Source organism: Nelumbo nucifera, chromosome 7, assembly GCF_055504915.1.
Source record: "Nelumbo nucifera cultivar China Antique chromosome 7, China Antique-T2T, whole genome shotgun sequence".
NCBI classification, from domain to species: Eukaryota; Viridiplantae; Streptophyta; class Magnoliopsida; order Proteales; family Nelumbonaceae; genus Nelumbo; species Nelumbo nucifera.
In genome coordinates, this window is record NC_142655.1 from 42,482,550 (window position 1) to 42,506,925 (window position 24,376).

Genomic DNA, 24,376 nt, shown 5'->3' on the forward strand with positions numbered 1-24,376 from the left:
TATATTGTTTAATGATGATTTTGTCTTGCTGGTCTTGCATGCCTATTTTGTGTTGGATCAAATGCTCAAATGTAACTTGCTGCTCTTGGCATGTAATTTTCAGGATTGATGCTTTCCTTAATAGTGACCAGAACCGTTGTGCCAGTAAGCTTCTTTCTGCTTATGCAGAAGGGGACATTGAAGAAATCAAACGTGTTTCTCACTCAAGCACCATTTCAAACCTTGATCATATGGTAAGACTGATGCTGTTTCAATGACTCAAATTGTTCTATTGAATATTTTTATTGGATGCTGATGCATCTATCTGATAGGCCCCCAATTAACCTTACGTATGCCAGGAAGAGGAAAGGTCAACAATCGGCTAAGGGGGGGGGGGGGGGAAATAATTGAACAATTAATCACATGGGGGCAATTATAGCTGCAGGGAATAAGGAGAGTCTTGAGGCATTTATAGCTATGTCAGTTAGGAATAAGAAGAGTGTTGGGCATTTATAACTTGGCCAGCTGGGCATTTATTGAGGGAGTCAGTTATGCTGTGAGAAGAGTATAAGAAGGGGCTTTGGGGGATGGGGGAGGGAGGCTTTTGTTGAGTGAAGAATACTGTGAGTGATTGGGAGAGTCGGCGGTCTCTCAAAGAACCGACCAACTGTTAATGTTCTTCTTTTCTTCTGAATGAACACCAGTTCCTTTGTTGATGTTTTAGTTGTGTGAATTCTGCTGTGAGTCTAAGAATTGTGTGTCAAGTTTAGGGGACATAACAGTGGTATCAGAGCTCGTCTTTCCTCGGCCATGGTGACAACTAAGGAAGTGGCATCGCAGGTGGAGGGTTTCGAAGAATGCCTGTCTTCTCTGCATTTTGGATTTCATTTGGAGATGGATGGCTTACGCAATGAGTTTCAGCGACTCGATCCAGATAAGGTAGCAGCTGGACTTTCGAAAATCTCGTCTCTGGAAAGCTCGATACAATCTCTGGAAGGAGGCGTTCAAGATCTGGTGAGACGTTTTGATTTGTTGCTTCAGCAACAGGCTTATTCAGCTCCTTTGTCTACGATTGACATTGCTCCTCCTTTAGTCGCATCGAGTCATGCGGATGACAAAGGGAAGAGTGCAGCTTTTTCGACGTCTTCTTCGATGTCTGTACCGGAACATACTTCTGATTCACTTCCTCGGAAGTTGGAGTTACCTATTTTTGATGGGGAAAATCTAGACGGCTGGCTTTTTCGCGCAGAGCGCTATTTTGAGATTAATGGCTTGCTTCCGGCGGAGCGTTTGCGAGCGGCCATTGTCTGTTTAGAGGGTGATGCATTGGCGTGGTATTATTGGGAAGATGGTCGGCGACCTTTTCGTAGTTGGGAAGAATTCAAGGAGCTCCTCCTTGAACGTTTTCGATCGACTCAAGAGGGAAATTTACAGGAGCAGCTTTTATCGTTACATCAATCTACTACTGTTAAGGAATATTGTCGCCAATTCGAGGTGCTCTCCGCTCCCTTACGTGACCTGCCGGAATCAGTCCTTGAAGCAGCATTTGTTAATGGGTTGCACGACCCTTTCCTGAACGGTGCCATGAAGCGGGGTGACTGGTATAGAACTAAAGACTTGGTACTTAAGGGCTCTAATTGGATTGTCAATGAAATGAAGAAATCTGGTCTTCGAGGCCGTGGTGGTGCTGGTTTTCCATCTGGCCTGAAGTGGTCTTTCATGCCAAAAGTATCTGATGGCTGTCCTTCTTATCTTGTTGTCAATGCTGATGAGAGTGAGTCAGGAACATGTAAGGACAGAGAAATTATGCGCCATGACCCACATAAACTACTAGAGGGTTGCCTGATTGCAGGGGTTGGGATGCGAGCCACTGCTGCTTATATCTACATAAGGGGAGAGTATGTAAATGAGCGGAAAAACCTTGAGAAGGCAAGGAGGGAAGCTTATCAAGCTGGACTTTTGGGAAAAAATGCATGTGGATCTGGATATGATTTTGATGTTCATATCCACTATGGAGCTGATGCTTACATTTGTGGAGAAGAGACAGCGTTGTTGGAAAGCCTTGAAGGAAAAGAAGGAAAACCAAGGTTGAAGCCTCCTTTTCCAGCTAATGCAGGGCTATATCGATGTCCAACAACTGTTACAAATGTTGAAACTGTGGCTGTTTTCCCCACCATTTTAAGGCGTGATCCTGAATGGTTTGCTAGTTTTGGCAGGAAGAACAATTCTGAGACAAAGCTATTCTGTGTTTCAGGCCACGTGAATAAGCCTTGTACGGTTGAAGGGGAGATGAGTATTCCATTGAAGGAGCTGATAGAGAGGCACTGTGGAGGAGTTAGAGGTGGATGGGATAATTTGCTTACAATGATACCAGGGGGTTCTTCTGTTCCACTGATTCCAAAGCACATATGTGATGATGTGTTGATGGATTATGATGCACTCAAGGCTGTCCAAACGGGTTTAGGGACAGCTGCTGTAATTGTGATGGACAAGTCAACTGATATTGTGGATGCAATTGCTAGGCTCTCTTACTTCTATAAGCATGAAAGTTGTGGGCAGTGCACACCATGTAGGGAGGGGACAGGTTGGCTGTGGATGATCATGGAGAGGCTGAAGGTGGGAAACGCGAAGCTGGAGGAAATAGACATGCTTCAAGAGGTGACAAAGCAGACACACCATCTGTGCATTGGGCGATGCTGCTGCTTGGCCTGTGCAGGGACATATCAGTGCGCGGTGTGCGTCCATCCACTATGCCTGGAGTTAGTGGTTTGGAAGTGCTTATTCATTGTCAGGGCCTGCCTGATTTTGAAGATTCTTGGGAGCCTTTTGACTAATTTCGAGACCAATTTCCTCATTTTAACCTTGAGGACAAGGTTAGACTTTGGGCAGCGGGTAATGATAGGCCCCCAATTAACCTTACGTATGCCAGGAAGAGGAAAGGTCAACAATCGGCTAAGGGGGGGGGGGGGAATAATTGAACAATTAATCACATGGGGGCAATTATAGCTGCAGGGAATAAGGAGAGTCTTGAGGCATTTATAGCTATGTCAGTTAGGAATAAGAAGAGTGTTGGGCATTTATAACTTGGCCAGCTGGGCATTTATTGAGGGAGTCAGTTATGCTGTGAGAAGAGTATAAGAAGGGGCTTTGGGGGATGGGGGAGGGAGGCTTTTGTTGAGTGAAGAATACTGTGAGTGATTGGGAGAGCCGGCGATCTCTCGAAGAACCGACCAACTGTTAATGTTCTTCTTTTCTTCTGAATGAACACCAGTTCCTTTGTTGATGTTCTAGTTGTGTGAATTCTGCTGTGAGTCTGAGAATTGTGTGTCAAGTTCCTTTGTTGATGTTCTTGTTTCTCACTCAAGCACCATTTCAAACCTTGATCATATGGTAAGACTGATGCTGTTTCAATGATTCAAATTGTTCTATTGAATATTTTTATTGGATGCTGATGCATCTATCTTCATAATACATGAAGCATTGCACTTCAGCACATTTACATTGACTTAAATGGAGAAATTGGAGTTTTCTAGTAGAACCATGGTTCCCCATTGCTTGTGAGGGGCAGCTTATTGCACTTTGGTTTGTGTTTCTTCTTTGTTCGGTTCTCTTATATTGATTTCATACTTTGTGATCCTTGGCTATGTACTCTTACCTTCTCTTAAATTCTTTCTCATTGATCTAAACAGAGAAAAAGGGAAAAAGTCGAACAACCAATAATCACCTTTTTTTTGCTTGAAACCTTGTAATTTCAAGTGTCTTGAGTGCCATTATTCATGTTTACTGGCCCTAAGAAAAACAAAGAGTGGAAAAGAAAATAATTAGGGGCTTTTCATGGGAGCTGGGGATTCCAAAAAACGATCACCTAAGAAATTGGGAACAATCTAATATGCCAAGGTATAGATATAATGTGGATGTTGAGAACAAGATACTATTCTCCATTTCTTAAGATCTTGAACATAGATACGAGTACTTGTATCCCATTTAATATGGTAATATGTGCTTATCTATTTTGTTTTTGAGGAAATATTATTGGTATGTTTCATTGTTCATCCTCTTTTAAATTAAAGAAAAAAATCATTAAAGGACATGGATACGAGTATTTACCCATCAAGCGCTTGGCACCTCTTTCTTCACTACTTCCTACTTGTTCTAATACCTCCCCCTTCTCAAACTCCAGAGTCAAGCCCTCCTCTTCTCTTTTCCTTTATACCATTTGTAGTTTTCAAGGCACCAAGGTGAGGCTGGGTGTTAGGGGTGCCTTGTCACCTAGCCCGCCTAGGCAACGCCTAGGCGATGGATTTTTTATATAGAAAACATAGATCCTAGGGTAGTTCCCTAGGTACCATAGCCATATTTCCTTAATAATTATTCATAGTTTTCATAAGAAAAGTATAGGATTCATGTTAAAGTATAGAAAATGTGTTGATTAGACAAAGTTTTAAGTTCTTCCTTATTTGTTGGTTCACGTTTTAAAGTCTTCGAGGGTTCAATACATCATTTAGCAATGTTTGTATTGATTAAATCCTAACAAATAAGAAAATAATAAAAACAAATTAGTATATAAACACACAAAATGAATATTTTAGTTTAATAGTGCCAATTTTATAATTATAATGTCAAAAAATAAAGAATAAAAAAGTATTTTACAATACATAGTACAAAACTGCTTGGCGATTAGGCGAGGCGAGCCTCAAAGGGTGCCTTGTCGCCTAGGCGTCGCCTTGACAACTATGACACCATTCTGGCATGTCACTGAAACTATATTTTGCAATTCTGCTAACTGTACCCGGTCTTTCTTCCACTCTGAAAAGTTTGACATTTAACACTCACCTTATTTCCAGCAATTGAAGTCTCAAAATACTTTGGCCTGGTTATGCTTTTTTCTTGTTTCTGAACATTCCTTCCTTTTAGCCTCCATTCCCTTGTCTCCTACTTGTAGTTTTAATAGTCTGGATCTGACATTCTATACTTTTCATTTTCTCTTCTAACTCCCTGAACATCTTTCTGGCAAATCTCTTCTCCAAAAAAGAATAGACCCAAACTGTTACCTCAATTTCTTTTTTGAAATCCCTGTCAATATCCACATGTTTATCAACTTATGCACTTCATCAAGCATTCCTCGTCTCAGCCAGACTCTTACCTAATTCCTCCATGGCTACACCTTTTGAATCCACTATATTCAATCCAAATCAATCATATTCTCTTCCCTAGGCTTTGTTCTTTGACTTTGGAGGAATGTCTTTCACAAATAAATCTCAAGATTTAGTCTCAGAATCTACATTCTCACAAGCATCTGAAGCCTTGTGCCAATCACTAAGCCATCCTTGCAATTGTTTTCCATAAACAAACATCCTTAAGCTTCTCTAACCTTCAATGGTCAATGAAGTTGCCTGCTGATTAGGCAGGAAATTCCTGAGTTTGTCCTTGCTGGTTGGCTTTTAATTTATGTTCATATATTTATTTATGTTTTGGTTTTGATTTCGTATGCAATAGTGTTGACTCTATTACCTCATTCCCCATGTATGGCAAGCTTCCTCCCCAACCCAAAGGATGGTGCTTTACGGTTTGTTCACCATTTGCCCTTTTGAAATGTCTGCAGATTATCAGGCTCGCAAGGAAGCTACCCACTGGTGATGTAAGTGTTCTCAAAGCCGAAACAACCAAGGAAGAAGAAGAGCCTCTGGATGAAAATGACCTCACTTAAATTTGTCGAACTAAAAAAGCTCTACGAATATACTTTCGTACAGGTCTTACCTTTTCAATACGTTGTAATACGGGGGGGTTTGTATGTTGCAAGATATTGAAACGAGAAAGTGTGTTTTGTGTAAACTACTATATTGCCCATTAATAATTACAGCTGTTGCGTCATATTGAAAAAAAAATTATGTAGATTATTCACATATAAACCATTCATATACAAGTTAATAAACAGTAAACCAATGATGGGTTCTATTTCTGATGCCAACATTGGCAACTCAGCAGTCTATTGGTTGGATAGTAAGTAACTACCCGAGAGCGTCTGCAAAATGTAGAACTTGTTCTGTAAGTAGAAGTTAATAGGGAGCACTGATAGTCGACCCGGAAATGAAACCGCTTTGACCACCGGTTTCTAGGTCAGACGTTCGACTGTTGGTCCAAATGGATGGTTCATTTGAAATTTAAAAAATTAAAACAAAATAAAAACAAAAACAGCCAAAAACTATTCTGGGTCAAATGGGTCAATGGTTCAACCATCAAGGTCAGTGAGTTGTTGATCAAGTCAACATTTTTGGCAAAGGGTTGTGTTAGCGGTGACGAAACCGGTGCCCTGGATGGTTTTTGAGCCAAATGGTCCAATCAACCGAATCAGTGACAGTTGGAAAACCATGTTTTTATGTTTGTTTCCCTCATCAAAATTCATGGGGTGGTTTCGATTGATCAAGGGGTCAAATTAGGTGTTTAGTGGGGATCTGGACTCAGTAGATAGCTTCCGGACTTCCCTTTAGGGATGTTCAAATTTGGTTGTTAAAACTGAAAACCGAACTGAACCAAACTGAATAAGCAAATTCGGTTCAGTTTTCCGTTTGGTTTTTGTTTTTAAAAAAAAATCGGTTTTCGATTTTAGTTTGGTTTGGTTGAGATTTTCAACCGAACCAAAAGCTGAATTAATTTTCATTTAGTGAAGTATATTAAATATTTAATGTGATATATTTAATACTATATACTAATTAATTATTATATTTTCTAATGATCAATTTGGCAATTTCCCATTAGGCTTTAATTGTTTGTGAATAACTTTTAATTAATTAATGTTAATTAAGAAGCTAGACTAATCACTAATTGTTCATTAATTATTAATTGTTTTTGAAAAATACCTAATTCGCCAATTCCCCATTTGCATAAGGCTTTGGGCATAACTTCTAATTAATAATAGCTAATCAATTAAAACCATTGAGTTTTAGGGCATTCTAACTTTTAATGGGTTTTAGGGCCATTTTAACTTTTAATTAATAACACTTATTAATTATAAATTATTTATTAATTATTGATCAATGTTTGTCATTTATGTGGAATTAGGGCCCAACCAAACCGAAAACTGGATCAAACCAAATCGAATTCAGTTAGGGTTGGTTTGGTTCTGAACTCTAATTCGGTTCGATTCAGTTGGAAAGAATGGTCAAACCGAATAATTGATTAGGTTATCGGTTTTAATCAAACTGAACTGTACCGACCGGACGATTGTACATCCCTACTTCCTTTTTTTTTCTAATTCTAATTAATAATTGTGAAGTACACTGACAATTCGTACTGAGTGCTCATTGTGAGATGTCCGGATCAGGCAGTACACACAAGAGCATACTGAGTAATCACTCAAAAAATTGACACCTGTCCCTTAAAAATACCTCCACAGTTTACCCTGGATAACAATGCCGTGCCTACAATACCATTTCGTCATCAAATTGATTGGTGAACTTTGTTTGGTCGACTTTCTCAATTTCCTACCGCCTAATTGAATGGAGGCTGCCTTGACCACCAACCATGATTCAAGGAAGATCCAACAGTTAAGCATCCAAATTTTGCATACAATGGCTGGATACAACCTATTAAATTTATACTTGGTTGATCCGTATCCAATTAGAGAAGTAAAAGGAGTATTGGGAAAGGCAATTTTAAGAATTGCTTTTGGTTGCACATGGATACGTTCTGTAAATTCAATAAATTTCAAAAACGCATTAATGATTCTAAAACTAATTCTTAAATGACTATAAATAAGGTAAATATACATAACAACCATATACTTGAATGGTTTTAATGAAAAATTATTTTTTAATTAGCATAAAAGGAATATACAAATATTATCCAATAAGACTACAACTTTACAAATGCATGATATTCACATCTCAATTGATTGAAACATTAAAAATGTTAAATTCATTATTATCAAGAATTAAAACATACCTTCAGCTTTGACTTGAATCATTTGCAATGAAGCCATGACCCTGTGAATTGATGACTGCGATAGTGGCAATCATTAAATTACGTAAAATAATAAATAATATATAATCATAAAAAATTAAAATATTGCTTTTCAATGCATCTATAATTGATTCTAAGTTATTGATGTAGACGCATTCGGTTGGCCTGTATAAGGCTGATGCGTGTCAAATCGAAGGGCGTTAGGTTCGCCAATTGAGGATGATCAGGTTTATTCGACATGGACCAGGCGGACCCAATCGCAGGGTGCCCCGTGGCTCTGGCAGAACATCTCGCCAGGTCCTCGTGCGGCTCGCATCTGGACCATTCGAGGAGCAATTCGCCTCGGCCTCAGCTCATCTCCTCTGGATCCTCAAAGCCTTTGGCCTTCCTTCGAAGCTTGGGAGCGAATTTACTTTGTTGCCCTTGGCCAAACCGAGCATCAACAATTGGCACCGTTTGTGGGAACGTTGCTAAGACGATTCCCCCAAAACACTACAAACTCAAGTTCTCCTAAAGCTTCAGACACCATGGTATGAAGAGCTAGGAACCCCCTGAACTTGGTCACAAAATAAATAGTTTCAGGTGGTCCTTGACCGTTGCTGACATGCCCAGGATTGACTATTCGGTCATCACTCACAGGCTGAGCGTGGACCTGAGCTCTAGGCTAGTTTAGCAAAAAAAGAGGAACTTTGCACTGGAGCATTGGATGCCATAAGAGAGGAAGTTGGAAAGCTACTCGACGTCAGCTTCATCCGAGAGGTATACTACCCTAATTGCTTGTCGAATGTGGTTTTGGTAAAGAAAGCTAATGGTAAATGGCATATATCTAGAATGATTTCATAGACCTTAACCGAGCCTGTCCTAAGGACAATTTTCCTTTCCCGAGGATAAACCACCTCATCGACACCACTGCAAGGTACGAGCTACTCAGCTTCATGGATGCCTTCTCCAGATACAACCAAATAAAGATGCACCCAGAGGACGAGCAAAAGACCTCATTCATCACCGAGCACGACACTTATTGCTACAAAGTAATGCCCTTTGGCCTAAAAAATGCAGGGCCACCTACCAATGCCTCATCAACAAGGTGTTTAAAAATCAGATGGGGAGGAACGTCGACGCTTACATGGATGATATAGTGGTGAAGAGCCTGAAAGCCAAGATGCACACCTCAGAACTAGCTGAGACCTTTGACATCTTGCAGAAGTTCAACATGAAGCTTAATCCCAGCAAGTGTGCCTTCGGCGTCACCTCAGACAAGTATTTAGGCTTCGTCATTACTCAAAGAGGCATTGAGGCCAATCCTGACAAGATACAAGCCATACTGGACATGGCACCCCCTCGGTTGGTGAAGGAAACTCAGAGAGTCACCGGCTGGAAAGCTGCTCTCAACCATTTCATGTCGAAGTCAATGAACTACTGCCTTCCCTTCTTCTGCGACATCAAAGCACAAGCACTAGCAGACTTTGTAGCAGAATGCACCTTCAACTAAGCCCTTTGTCGAGCCCCCGAAAATGCAAAGGGGACTCATCCTAAATGAAAACACTTTTTTGATGGTTCATCCAATGCCAAAGGAAGCAGAGCGGGTCTCGTCCTTCTCACCCCAGATAATGTAGTCATAGAGTATGTGCTAAGGTTCGACTTCCTGGCATCCAACAATGAAGTCGAGTACGAGGCCCTCCTCGCTAGATTACAGCTTTCCAGGGACCTCAGCTTCCTACACGTCAAAGCCTTTGGCGACTCACAACTGGTGGTGAACCAAGTCAACGGCGAGTACGAGGCCAAAGAACAGATAATGTCCAAGTACCTCACCAAAGTTCAAGAGCTAGCCCGCCACTTACAGCGCTTCTCCCTGTAGCAAGTCCCGCGAGCTGAGAACACAAGAGTCGATGCCCTTTCTAAGTTGGCTAGCACCTCGGATGTAGCCCTCAGTTGCACTCTCTGTGTGGAGAAGCTACCTCGGCCCTCTATAGAAGAAGCCCAAGTACTTCTAGTAGAGGCCGAGCCATCATGGATAGACCCCATGACCGACTTCCTACTAACAGAACAACTGCCCGATGACAGTGTTAGACAGTTTTGTATGCCCTTAGCTTCAATCATTTTGATGCACTTTTGTTATTTAGTGGAAATAAATAAAGTACATGTTTGATTCATGTTGTTTGGTTTAATTCTGTGTAAAACCCTAAAACTGGACATTTATAGAGACTCATGTTAGTTTTAAAAGTTCACAGCCGTTGGATAAGTCTGGGGAGATTTATCCTGCCAAGGCTGATACTGGTGTGCCACCAAGTGTTGGGATGGCCTGTCTCAGCCATCAGGGTAAGACCCGAGGCACATACAGCATGGGATTACTTGAATCCTTGAACCGGACCAGATTTCCAGTCTAGCCCTGGACCTTGGAGACAGATGGGCAAAACTGGAAAGTTACACCTGACCCCTAGACTCGATTATGACACTTCACTAGGTGCTGGATCAGGCTGCCTTTGATATGCCAATCAGTGAGATCCTTAGTGGGGATCAAAACCTGGGTATGTTGGGGCAGTTTGAGAATTCATCTGAGTGGGTGGTCATAGTGACAGAATCAGCCACTTTGTCGGACAAAGGGTAATGATCGGGAATGCACTCTCTCTGATGGAAACCAAACTGCCGGCAGTTGATTTCAATCGTTGGAATTTTGTTTTTGCAAAATTAATATATTTACATATATATGTACGGTTTCAAAATGTTTGCAAATGGTTTTAATTCCCGGGATCCATGTGAGAGGAGAATGCGGCACTGTTCCTTGCAGCCGAGGGAGAGGTCCTCTCTTGTCGGGCAGTGCTTGATCATTAAGGGCTGAGAGGTTAAGTGTAAGACCATTTAGGATAATACCTGATGGGCTAATCTTGCACCTGCCCACAGTCCCTGGGTTTTTATAAGATGGCTTGGCCCAGGGACCACTTAATGTAAGTGTTGGGCCCATAGGGTTCATACGATGGACTCAAGGGGTTCATTGAGATTTTCAGTGAATTTGGCTAGGCCTTGTATTAAAGGCTGGGCCGAACCCATGTGGCTGGTGTGTAGATCAATGCTTGGGTCCCACGCCATACAAAGAAGCCCAACTGGGCAGCAGATTGGAAACTAATTAAACACTGAATGCTTAATGGGCCAAAAGCCCATTTCGAAGTGGGCTGATATGATCACCCATCAATGGGGCGAATTTGAGATTGAAGTTAGCAAAAAGGATTGGGCTCTTAGTCTTATCCACTCTTAGAGACCAAATTCAAATCAGATTTGAATCTGGTAACCTCCTGATAAGATCAGGAGTAAGCTAACTCTATCTGGGAAAGGGATTAAGATTATCCCCTATCCAAATACTGATTTGGATTGGGATAACTCCTAATTAGGAGATTTCTTAATCAAGAAGAAAAGAGAGGAGATTTTCGAATGAACCAAGAGAGGGAAATCAGATTTCGATCCAAGAGGTTCTGGTAAGCAAGAAAGGTTCCTGCGAATTGAGATTAGATCTCATTCTCTCCAGAAAAGAAAACAGTTCAGCCTTTTCGTTTCTGGAAATCTCCTCCTGCCGCCGCCATCTGCATTGTTGCAAGATTTGATCTTTGCAGAAAAGAAAGTCAAGAAACCAGTTCTTGACATCAGTCTTGCAAGAAAGACTGAAAGGATTCAGTGTTTAGTACATCCAGGGGATTCTTGTGAAGGATCCAGTGTGTAGGACGCACCCTGCTGGTTCTGTTCCATCCACAGCTGTGTCATCTTCAGCAGGGACAGATCTTGGAGCATTCTTTGGGCGTGAACACCAACTTTGGGAGATACTGCTTCTCCGGATCAGGTATAATCCTCCCATTTATCTTTTGGTACAGATCTGGTTTGATTAGGGTTCAAGTAGATCCTTGAATATTGTATTCTAAATTCAGGGAATATGATTCCCAGTTGGGAGAAGGTAGGAAATTTTTGAAATTCGCCCCACCCATTCCGCAACCTTTATGGCGTCCATTAGATGGATCCTACCATTCTTTCAGTGGTATCAGAGCCACAGGTTCGAATCTTGAACCAAAAGAAAATCAGATCTGACCCTGCGCAGATGGATAGAAGGTGTTCTTTCAAGATTTGCGCAGATTGTTTTCTTTTTTTTTCAAGAAACTGTTTCTTGTTAAGGGCGATTGATCTGAAATTAATTTCTATTAAATCCAAAATTTATTTGGAATTGTTCTTTATTTATTTTGATTTAATGGACTGTTCAAACCTGGAGATCGCAGTGCAGTTTTAGCGCAGATGGTCTGCGCACCCTTTTTCTTTTCTATTTATTTATTTCATTCAATTCGGTCTGTAAATAATTTTTTTTATTTTTTAGACTGAATGTATAGGATTTGATCAAGAATGTAATTAATAGAAATAGGATTTCTGTTATTTTTCTTGATTAAAGAAGATGGAAGAAGATGGCGGCGCTGGAGATTTGCAGATGGAGAAATCGTTTTCTGCGATTTGCAGTTTATGAAACTGCAACCCTTGTGATTAACCTCTGTTTTGCAGGTGGTGCGAACAGTCCATAATTGTTTTGTGTTTGCTAGAAATCAAAACTATTAATTTCAGATCATTCAATAATTAATTCTTGAATTGAAAATCAGTTTTGGACCATTTCGGACTAGATTGGACCAAAACTGTTTGGACCGAATCTGGGTTTCGAAAGGGGCTGTTCTCAGTCCAATTGTCTCACACTTTTGTTCCAAATCTGATGTTCAATTACAGGGATTAATTCGGCCCACCTGTAAAGCCCAGTTTTAAAGGGTTAAAACTGCAAAAGCCCATTATTGTGAGATAAGCTGTATGGGCCGAACTGCTATCTGCGATTCAGCCCATACACCTAGTGGACATTAATCGTTAATGACTTGGTTTTTAAATGGGCCGTTGAATGGGCTTTACAGCAATTAATTGATTGGATCAATTCCTCCTTTACATGTGATGTTTGGATGTTTGATGTGCTGCGACCATGGGCCATAAGTACTTGGCCCGTGATGACTCGTTAGTGGCTCTTGCGCACACCATGGCTGAATGCACATCATTGCCATGGTGTCCCTGAAGGTCATTGGATGACCCCCCTCTTTGCCTGGTGGGCCCCACAACCCTGAAAAGGGATGCGTACGGAACCCCTAGCCGATTAAGGCCCACCAGAAATCTGACTTTATGAAAGTCAGTGGGAGCCACTTTGGTTTGACCTAAATTAGAACTAGGCCGTAATTTTGTTCCCTCCAGCAAATATGAATGCAAGTGATAGGGAGATCCATATGATGGACTCTCTAAAGGCCTTCCGTCATTAGCACAATGATGGGTCCATCAGTAATGAGGAAACGCACCATAAAATTGGGCTATCCATTTGCTGTTGGATCTGTTAGAGTGTTTCATAAGATGATAGGGGCGTCATAGACCGATGTGGGAGGGGCTTCACCAGAAAATGGGAACTCTCTCACGGTACCTTGGCGTAACCTGAATATGATGGGTGTGCACTCACTGACAGAAGGGTTTACCTGAAAACGGCTCTGAACCTTGTCTGACAGAGGCCAAAGGGAAACTCATTTGATGAGTGGATATGATCCGTCACAGAAAGGTGGTGGGGTTATGCAGCTGAAACAGTTGGCTTCACGCACCCCATGTGATTTCCCACATTTTCAGAGACATTTCGTCGTCTCCGTCACTGAGATAGGAGGGAAATCTCAGAGATGAACAAATGGGAATGGAACATAGATTAAAAGCCATATCTATGTAGGTAAACATGAATCAAACTAAGGTTGTGGACTAATGATTTTGCTGTTTTATCAGAAAATGGCAAACGGTCAATTTGCAAAGCTTCTAGACGATAACAAGCTTAAGGGCCCAAACTATGCCGACTGGTACAGAAATCTTATGCTGGTCCTAACTTCTGAAAAGTTAGACAAGGTAGTGAAAAATCCTGCCCCGGAACGTCCGGGTGATAGGGCTTCTGAGGCCCGTAGGAGGGACTACCAAGATTGGGAGGATAAGAACTCCCTAGCCCGCTGCTTTGTCATTGCCTCATTAGACAACTCAATACAGAGGCAGTTCGATCAGATCGAACTTGCCAAGGACATATTGGACAGTCTAAGGACAATGTATGAAGAGCAGAACCGTTCTACTCGACAGAAGGTCCTGAAATTGTTCATGACCGCGCAGATGACCAAAGGGCAGAAAGTTCATGACCATTGTCTTCGGAAGATGGGGTACATCAACGAACTTGAAGCTCTTGGATCCGGGCTAGATCTTGGCACGCAAGTGGATGCCATCCTAAATTCTTTGCCCTCTTCCTTCAATGCGTTCACTATGAACTACAATATGAATAAGCTGAATGTCAGCGTCCAGGAACTCAGCAATATGTTGCAGAGGGCCGAGGATTTACTCAAGAAGGATGAGCCTGTGGTTATGCTTGCTGAAGCTAACAAATCGGGCAAGAGAAAGAGAAAGGCAAAGAAGCCCCAGAAGAAGACTACCAAACCCAAGAAGCAGAAGAAGAACAAGGCATCTGATGTCTGTCACTTCTGCAAGCAGACCGGCCACTGGAAGAGGAACTGTCCTACCTACCTGGAATCTAAGAAAGGTAATATCGAAACTTGTGTCATAGAAACTAATATGTTAGTTACTTCTGTGTCCTGGTGTGTTGACTCCGGGGCTTCAACTCATGCGTGTAACTCACTGCAGGGGTTCAAAGTTAGCAGAAGGCTGAGTGAAGGTGAAGTGACACTGTTCTTGGGAACAACTGCAAGTGTTGCAGCTGCGGCAATAGGAACCGTAGAATTAGTTTTTAAAGAAGGAGTCCTTGTACTTAAAGATTGTCTTTATGTACAGAACTTGAGAAGGAATTTAATTTCTGTTTCAAAATTGTGTGCTGATGGATATACTGTTTACTTTAGTAATATGATTACTGTTAAACGGAATAATAAATTCATCGCATGCGGAGAGCTAGAGAACGGTCTCTATGTTCTGCATCCTTCTTTGGAAACTAACTTAACCGAAACTACGTCGGTCGAAAATCCCAAGAAAAGGACTCGTGATACAGTAAATCTCACGTGCCTCTGGCATTACCGACTTGGCCACATCGGTGTCGACCGAATCACAAGACTGGTAAAGGATGGTCCTTTGGATTTTCTAACCGTAGAAAATCTTCCCACTTGTGAACCTTGCCTCCAAGGTAAGATGACTAAGCGGCCATTTGACGGTAAGCCTGAAAGATGTGCAGGCACACTTGACCTAATACATACTGATGTATGTGGTCCCCTGAGTGTTAGGACACGGAATCAACACGTGTACTTCATCACCTTTACAGATGATTTTTCACGATATGGTTACGTGTACCTAATGAGACATAAGTCTGAATCATTTGAAAAGTTCAAAGAGTTCAGACAGGAAGTCGAGAAACAGTTAGGGAGAGAAATTAAGGCCCTTCGATCAGATCGAGGTGGCGAGTATCTCTCTGACGAATTCAGGGACTACTTAAAGGCCAATGGGATAGTGTCACAACTAGCTCCTCCTGCTACACCTCAACTCAACGGTGTTTCAGAGAGGAGAAATAGGACCTTATTAGACATGGTCCGGTCACTTCTCGTACGCTCAGAATTACCCACATCCTTTTGGGGATACGCATTAGAGACTGCTATCTACGTGCTGAATAGGGTTCCAACCAAATCAGTTCCGAAAACTCCATATGAGCTTTGGACCGGAAGGAAGCCAAGTGTGAGACACTTGAAGATTTGGGGTTGTCCTGCACACGTTAAAAGAACAAGTGCGGACAAGTTGGAATCTAAAACCAGCCGTTGCCTGTTTATAGGCTACCCAAAGGATTCGGTGGGTTATCTATTCTATGACCCAAGTGAGCAGAAAGTGTTCTGCAATCGAAACGCCCGATTCTTAGAATCCGATTACATCCTGGAGACCCATCGTCAGGAAATAGTTCTTGACGAGGAGAGCTCAGGAGCAGTGGGAGATGACCCACAAGTTCCAGGTAATGACCAAGCTAGAAGGTCCACCCGGGTATCCAGACCACCAGTCCGATATGGTTATGACCAGGATAGTTACCTGGTGGAAGCCTTGACTAGTGAAGAGGATCCCGTGTCTTACGCGGAAGCTATGTTAGACATAGACTCCCAGAAGTGGGTGGAGTCCATGAGAGCCGAGATGGACTCAATGGAGACCAATGGAGTCTGGACTCTAGTGGATCCGCCCTCCGGGGTAAAAGCAATTGGTTGCAAATGGATCTACAAGAGGAAGAAGGGCCCCGATGGCAGGATTGAGACCTTTAAAGCTCGTTTGGTGGCGAAAGGGTATACTCAGAAAGAAGGCATCGACTATGAGGAAACCTTTTCACCGGTGGCCATGCTTAAATCCATTAGGATCCTGCTAGCTGTAGCAGCGTACCATGATTACGAGATTTGGCAAATGGATGTCAAAACAGCGTTCCTGAATGGAGATCTTAGTGAAGATATCTACATGCAGCAGCCGCAAGGCTTCATTGCTGCTGGTCAGGAACACATGGTGTGTAAACTTAATAGATCCATATATGGACTTAAGCAGGCTTCTAGGAGTTGGAACATCCGTTTTGATTCTGCAGTCAAAACGTTTGACTTTGAGCAGAATCCGGATGAGCCCTGTGTTTACAGGAAATCCAGTGGGGATAAGATCACCTTTTTAGTCTTGTATGTGGACGATATCCTACTCATTGGGAATGATGTAGGAATGTTGACTTCGGTCAAGGTATGGCTATCACAGCAGTTCTCCATGAAAGATCTTGGAGAAGCTTCATACATACTGGGTCTTCGACTCTATAGAGATAGATCGAAGCGGATAATTGGATTATCCCAGGCTGCTTACATTGACAAAATTGTCAAAAGATACAGCATGGAAAACTCCAAGAAAGGAAACGTTCCTTTCAGGCACGGAGTCACTCTCTCCAAGAAGATGTCTCCCAAGACTTCTGAGGAGATTGAGAGCATGAGAGACGTTCCCTATGCCTCAGCTGTGGGGAGCATCATGTACGCCATGTTGTGCACTCGCCCGGACATAGCTCAGGCGGTGAGTGTGGTAAGCAGGTTCCAGGCAAACCCAGGACAGGAGCATTGGACCGCTGTGAAGAACATACTCAAATACCTTCGAAGGATGAAAGAGTTTTGTCTGGTATTCGATGGTAGTTCACTACAAGTTCTAGGGTATACCGATGCCGATTTCCAGTCGGATCCAGATGATAGAAAGTCTACATCTGGGTATGTTTTCACGATAGGATCGTGTGCTGTTTGCTGGAAAAGCAGCAAACAGGGGTCCACTGCAGACTCCACAACCGAGGCCGAGTACATTGCCGCAAGTGAAGCTGCCAAGGAAGCCGTGTGGATGAAGAAATTCATACACGAATTGGGAACGATTCCATCCAGCACATCACCCATCCCGTTGTTGTGTGACAACAATGGAGCGATCGCCCAGGCTAAAGAGCCTCGGGCCCACTCGAAGTCAAAGCACATCGAGAGGAAGTACCATGTACTGCGGGAGATCGTTGGTAGAGGAGACGTCCTAATTCAAAAGGTAGCATCAGCGGATAATGTGGCAGACCCATTGACTAAGCCACTGACACAGAAGGTGTTTGAGAAACACGTGGAAAGTATGGGACTCCGGCTTGTACCAGATTGGACCTAAGTGCAAGTGGGAGCTGTTAGACAGTTTTGTATGCCCTTAGCTTCAATCATTTTGATGCACTTTTGTTATTTAGTGGAAATAAATAAAGTACATGTTTGATTCATGTTGTTTGGTTTAATTCTGTGTAAAACCCTAAAACTGGACATTTATAGAGACTCATGTTAGTTTTAAAAGTTCACAGCCGTTGGATAAGTCTGGGGAGATTTATCCTGCCAAGGCTGATACTAGTGTGCCACCAAGTGTTGGGATGGCCTGTCTCAGCCATCAGGGTAAGACCCGAGGCACATACAGCATGGGATTACTTGAATCCTTGAACCGGACCAGATTTCCAGTCTAGCCCTGGACCTTGGAGACAGATGGGCAAAACTGGAAAGTTACACCTGACCCCTAGACTCGATTATGACACTTCACTAGGTGCTGGATCAGGCTGCCTTTGATATGCCAATCAGTGAGATCCTTAGTGGGGATCAAAACCTGGGTATGTTGGGGCAGTTTGAGAATTCATCTGAGTGGGTGGTCATAGTGACAGAATCAGCCACTTTGTCGGACAAAGGGTAATGATCGGGAATGCACTCTCTCTGATGGAAACCAAACTGCCGGCAGTTGATTTCAATCGTTGGAATTTTGTTTTTGCAAAATTAATATATTTACATATATATGTACGGTTTCAAAATGTTTGCAAATGGTTTTAATTCCCGGGATCCATGTGAGAGGAGAGTGCGGCACTGTTCCTTGCAGCCGAGGGAGAGGTCCTCTCTTGTCGGGCAGTGCTTGATCATTAAGGGCTGAGAGGTTAAGTGTAAGACCATTTAGGATAATACCTGATGGGCTAATCTTGCACCTGCCCACAGTCCCTGGGTTTTTATAAGATGGTTTGGCCCAGGGACCACTTAATGTAAGTGTTGGGCCCATAGGGTTCATACGATGGACTCAAGGGGTTCATTGAGATTTTCAGTGAATTTGGCTAGGCCTTGTATTAAAGGCTGGGCCGAACCCATGTGGCTGGTGTGTAGATCAATGCTTGGGTCCCACGCCATACAAAGAAGCCCAACTGGGCAGCAGATTGGAAACTAATTAAACACTGAATGCTTAATGGGCCAAAAGCCCATTTCGAAGTGGGCTGATATGATCACCCATCAATGGGGCGAATTTGAGATTGAAGTTAGCAAAAAGGATTGGGCTCTTAGCCTTATCCACTCTTAGAGACCAAATTCAAATCAGATTTGAATCTGGTAACCTCCTGATAAGATCAGGAGTAAGCTAACTCTATCTGGGAAAGGGATTAAGATTATCCCCTATCCAAATACTGATTTGGATTGGGATAACTCCTAATTAGGAGATTTCTTAATCAAGAAGAAAAGAGAGGAGATTTTCGAATGAACCAAGAGAGGGAAATCAGATTTCGATCCAAGAGGTTCTGGTAAGCAAGAAAGGTTCCTGCGAATTGAGATTAGATCTCATTCTCTCCAGAAAAGAAAACAGTTCAGCCTTTTCGTTTCTGGAAATCTCCTCCTGCCGCCGCCATCTGCATTGTTGCAAGATTTGATCTTTGCAGAAAAGAAAGTCAAGAAACCAGTTCTTGACATCAGTCTTGCAAGAAAGACTGAAAGGATTCAGTGTTTAGTACATCCAGGGGATTCTTGTGAAGGATCCAGTGTGTAGGACGCACCCTGCTGGTTCTGTTCCATCCACAGCTGTGTCATCTTCAGCAGGGACAGATCTTGGAGCATTCTTTGGGCGTGAACACCAACTTTGGGAGATACTGCTTCTCCGGATCAGGTATAATCCTCCCATTTATCTTTTGGTACAGATCTGGTTTGATTAGGGTTCAAGTAGATCCTTGAATATTGTATTCTAAATTCAGGGAATATGATTCCCAGTTGGGAGAAGGTAGGAAATTTTTGAAATTCGCCCCACCCATTCCGCAACCTTTATGGCGTCCATTAGATGGATCCTACCATTCTTTCAGACAGGAACAAAGCCAGGAGACTCCGACGTCAGGAAGCCTACTACACCTTGCTGGAAGGAAAGTTGTACAGAAGATCCTTCACCTTACCTTACCTCCGATGCCTCTATCAGGAGGAGGGTGAGTACGTGCTCCGAGAAATTCACGAAGGCATTTGCGGTAAGCACCTCGGCACCTGAGCCTAGCCCAAAAAACACTTAGGCAATGATACTTTTGGATGATTCTTCACAAAGACGCAACTAAGATGGTACGAAGGTGTGACCAAGGCTAGAGACATGCCAACCTTTGCCATAAGCTGGCCACAACACTTTCAGCTCTTAGCAGTCACTTACCCTTCACCAAATGGGGAATGGACCACCTTACCCCTTTCCCTCTAGCAATGGGGGGCAGGAAATACCTCTTTGTCACCATGGACCACTTCATAAAGTGGGTAAAAGTCGAACCCCTGTCCTCCATTACAGTTCAAGCAATTCAGAGCTTCTTTTGGAAGAACATTATTTGCTGCTTTGGCCTCCCCCACATGCTAGTCATCGACAACGAGAAGCAATTTGACAACGCCAAGTTCAGGGAGTGGTGCACCTCCCTTGGCATCAAGCAGCATTACACCTCGGTAGGCTACCCCCAAACAAATGGCCTAGCCGAGGTCACCAATAGAACTATATTGGATGGGCTGACGACCAGACTCGACCGAGCTAAGGGCCTATGGGCTGACGAACTAAGAAGTGTACTTTGGGCATACTGGACCACACCTCGGACGGCCACGGGAGAAACCCCGTTTGAATTGACCTATGGTATGAAAGTCGTTATCCCAATAGAGATCAGCCAGCTGACGCTCCGAATTGAAGCAAGCGACAAAGTCGAGAATAGTGAAGCACTCAAAGCAAACCTAGACTTGCTGGAAGAAGCCCGAGAGCAGGCACAAGTATGGGTGGGTCCCTATCAACAACAGGTGGCCCGCTACTACAACTCCAGGGTAAAAGAGAGGCACTACAAAGAGGGAGACCTCATCCTCAAGAAAGTCATGGTCCCCAAGCCAAGTGTGGGTAAACTTGGTCTCAAATGGGAAGGCCCCTACAAAATCAAGCAAGTCATCAGCCCCGACACCTTTCATTTGGAACACTTAGATGGAAGACCCGTCCCTCGGATGTGGAACTCGGAGAACCTCCGGTTGTTTTACCAGTAAGTGCAAATTTTGATGAATGAAATGCAAAGTTCCTCTTCGACTCAATGTTTACTGCATATTCTCACTAAGTCCCTAGGACCCCTCAACTTCACAACTGGTCGAAGCGCACAGCCTCTCCCGAGGACCATGCACTCGAGCTGGACCGTCGCCAGGGCACATAATTGGCGGCGAACACCCTAACTTAATGCCTTGCCAAATAAAAATACATCAAGACGACTGAGGCATCGCATGCCTCGCTACTTGCCTCGACAATGGGTGCCCTCCTGGTCGTATATACTTAGCGCAATTAAATAAGTAGCAGCCCTGACCAACTCGGCTGTTCACCTAGGCCCGGGACCCCTGACCTCCTTGGAGCGCCACCTCGGCCTCATTGAAGTAACCGCTAAGGAAAGAGATCAGCCAGGCAAGCTACACCTTGGCCTCGGCCTTCCTCCCATACTTCGGCAGACTGCATTGGCCTAGCATATATATATATATATAAGAGAAAAGGAGAGAACACATCGTATAAAAAATGCTTATATTTTTCATTCCATTCAGTGTAAGCATTTATAAAAAATTTACGACCTCATAGGCCGTGCACATTTACAGCAAAAAAGAAAAAACAAAAATAGGAGGAACCCCACTAAGCTTCACCGCCAGCCGGGGGGAGGAAAAAGTCATCCGCAGCCTGAGTCTCTTTAGGGGAGTCGGGAATCACTTTCAGCCCCTCAACGTCAAAATTGGGCATCACCTGCAGGAGGGCCTTCTTGGTGTCCTCGATGTTGTCTAACTACAATGTGGAGGGATACTCCACGAGGGGCTGCTGGTATTCGAGCAACTTCTTAAAGGCATCCACTGCCTCGACCATTGCCTTAGTTGCCCACTGCCTCAACAGCCCTTTTCTCTGCCTCAGCTTCGGTAGCCCGACCTTCAGCCTGGGTTGCCCACCGCTGAGCGTCTGATATAATGTTGTCGAGGTGAACCCTCTCCTCTTGCTCCTAGACAAGGTGGGCTCATGCTTCCTTCAGGTCGGCCTCCAGCTTTGTCTGGAGAAGCTGCTCATCCTTATGGGCCTTCCTAAACGTGTCCTGCTTGTCCTTGGTAGTGGCAATAGTCTCTTGGAGCTTCTCCTTCTCCTTCTGAAGCCTGCCCAGGTGCGCCAAGTTGAGCCTCATCCGGTCTCCCAGACCGACGAAATGAGACAGGCCTGCAACAAGAATCATCAGTAAGGACTACAACAAAGAAAGAACCAAAAGACGAAGCATGAGGACAAAAGCTTACCTCGGCCTAGTGGTATAACCCCTTGTTGTGGGCAGATTTAGGCTCACTCTACATCATCCTGAAATGATCCCTCGAAAGGATCGCCCCACTCACCAGGGCCTGCCCGACCCCTTCCTCAGTAATCGAGTCCCCCTTGCAAACCGACCACCGGGGGTGAAAGACTTTGAAGGGCTGCTCGGCTCCTCTAGCAAGCTCCAACACAGATGTGGGGGTGGATGGGGGCCCTGTAGGGTACCCCTTGGTGGGAGGCTTCTTCATCGTGGCATCCCTAGTAGGATGCTCACCGTGCGCCGCCTTCTTTGGCGGTTGTTCTCTCAGGGCCTCCTCGGCAGGCCTCTTCTTACCTGCCTCAACCACCTCGGCAGGCTTCTTGGTTACCTTGGCTAGCTTCTTATCCCCCTCAGCCGGCCTCTTCCTCTTGTCCCCTCGACCTGTGGGGACTTGTGGTTGAGTGGCCCCCTTGGCGGGGACTTGTTGTTGAGCGGCCCCCTTGGCAGGGACTGATGCCCGCTCACCCCTCGCGGGCACGACCTCGGTAGGCCTTCTCAATGTCTGCCCTCCCTTCTTCTTGTTGGCGGCTTAGGCCTTCTGCTTATTCCGAGCACTCTCCAACAACAACTTCCAAGCGTCCATCGGCACCTCCGCAAGCAAAAGAAGGCAAGTTAGCACCATAAGACGAGGATGAAAGGAACGTGTTAAAGAAAACTATCAAACCTCTCCTACAAAGGGGGTAGGGTTGAGCCCCGCGAACATCAGGGGAAGCTCCTCCTCCACCAAAGCCTTGGCCTTGACTGTCCCCAACACGAGCAGGTGAGCCTCGATAGTTGCCTCCTCATCCCGAAGTGGAGAGAGACACTTCTCAACTGTCGTGCAGGCCTCTCCCCACCTTGACCTAAACGTCCAACCTTTGGGGCATGAGATGAAAAAGAATTTGCCCTTCCAGTTGTGGACGTACGTAGAGTTATCGACGGGATTCCTCCTCTGTGGCTGGAGATAGTACATGCTGGCCTCCGAAGAATGCTTCCTCAGCACAAACATGGCACATAATAACTTCGGGGTCAGCTCAACGTTCCGAAGTCGTGCCCACACCAGCATGGCCACTATGGTCCTAATGGCATTGGGAACGTGCTGGCTAATCGTGATGTCGTACCACTCTAGTAGCTCGGAATTAAAGGATGAAGAGGGAGCCCAAGGCCAAATTCTAAAAAGTGTTGGTATAAACAAATTTCCCCCTCATCAAGGGTCCACGCCCGGTCACCAACATCAGGAACCCTAAGCTAGTAGGACCGAGGTATATAAAACCTCCTAACTAGGGCTTTCACTTGGTCCATGTCCAAAGTGTTGTCGAACTCCAAACGTGGAAGGTCAGCCTTGGCCACCCTTTGGGTAGTGCCTTCGGCCATCGTCCCTGGGACGGGCTCTGGGATCCGCTCCCCCTTGGCTTGGGGGGACCCCTTTGGATCCCTCGGCATCACGGATGCAACACTCTCACAGGGAGGGTCATCGCCTCAGTGGTTGCCCTCGGCACCCGTGGAGGCTACCCTCTCCCTCAACACCATCACCTCTTGCTGAAGGGGGACGACAGCCAGTGGACTTAGGGGAGAAAGGGGGGAAGGAGTTCGAATAGAGCTCCCTTTCGAACCAGCCGGAAGTTCATAGCACTTAGGGCCAGAATCAGAGAAAGACATGGTTTAAAGAATTACCTAGAGATGGAGAGAAAAAGGAGGAAGACGAGGTGTGTCGAAGAGTTGAAGGTCTAAGAGCAGAGTTCACTCGATAGCAAGGTCTGGGAGCAGAGTTCACTCGATAGCAAGGGTGCCTAGAGACAAATGACGAAGAAAAGTCACCACTAAGGCCCTTATTTATGGAAGAATGAACGGCTCAGATCCTGTCGAATCCAATAGTCGTGAGGCCTTCGCCTTCGCTAACCATCAGCGATGTGACACTCGCGCCCAGCCTCGAGGAAATGAAATGACGCCTAGTGAACCAGTGTGTGCCGAGCCTCGGGGAAATGAAACAATGCCTAGTGAGCCAACCCCCAACCTCGGGAAGACAAAACGACGCCGAGCGTACTGACAAGCCCGTTTGCCGCAACCCACCGGTTTGGGTGCACATACCTGATGGATGCGTAGACCGGTTCACCCAGAGTGCCCATCTCCCCTACGGAAGGCCCTCCGCACGCTAGACCCATATTGGGCACGACCCTGGCGTGCCAGCCCGTGAATCCCATACCACGCATGGCCCCAGACCATCACTGCGTGAGTACAAGGCACAAGCTCGGCTCAGCCGGGCCCCCTCCACCTCGGGCTCCCTAGTCGAAGCCGAGGCATCCACAGCTTCACCTC

General features: G+C 44.5%; 1 protein-coding gene across 4 annotated transcripts in view; it reads left to right on the forward strand.

Annotated features, from left to right (window-relative positions):
• GSNAP (gamma-soluble NSF attachment protein) overlaps nucleotides 1–5,947 on the forward strand; it is a 76,454-nt gene extending 70,507 nt beyond the window's left edge. For 2 of the 4 annotated variants that reach the window (XM_010248868.3, XM_088891354.1), the window contains 2 exons: nucleotides 104–233; nucleotides 5,582–5,947. In XM_010248868.3, coding sequence (XP_010247170.1) covers nucleotides 104–233; nucleotides 5,582–5,686 — 235 coding nt within the window. In that variant the 3' untranslated portion in view covers nucleotides 5,687–5,947. Of the gene's footprint in view, nucleotides 1–103; nucleotides 234–357; nucleotides 3,370–5,581 lie in introns of those variants that run through there. The other 2 variants (XR_016078570.1, XR_016078569.1) reach the window with 2 other exon arrangements.
• The last annotated feature ends 18,429 nt before the right edge of the window (nucleotides 5,948–24,376 follow it).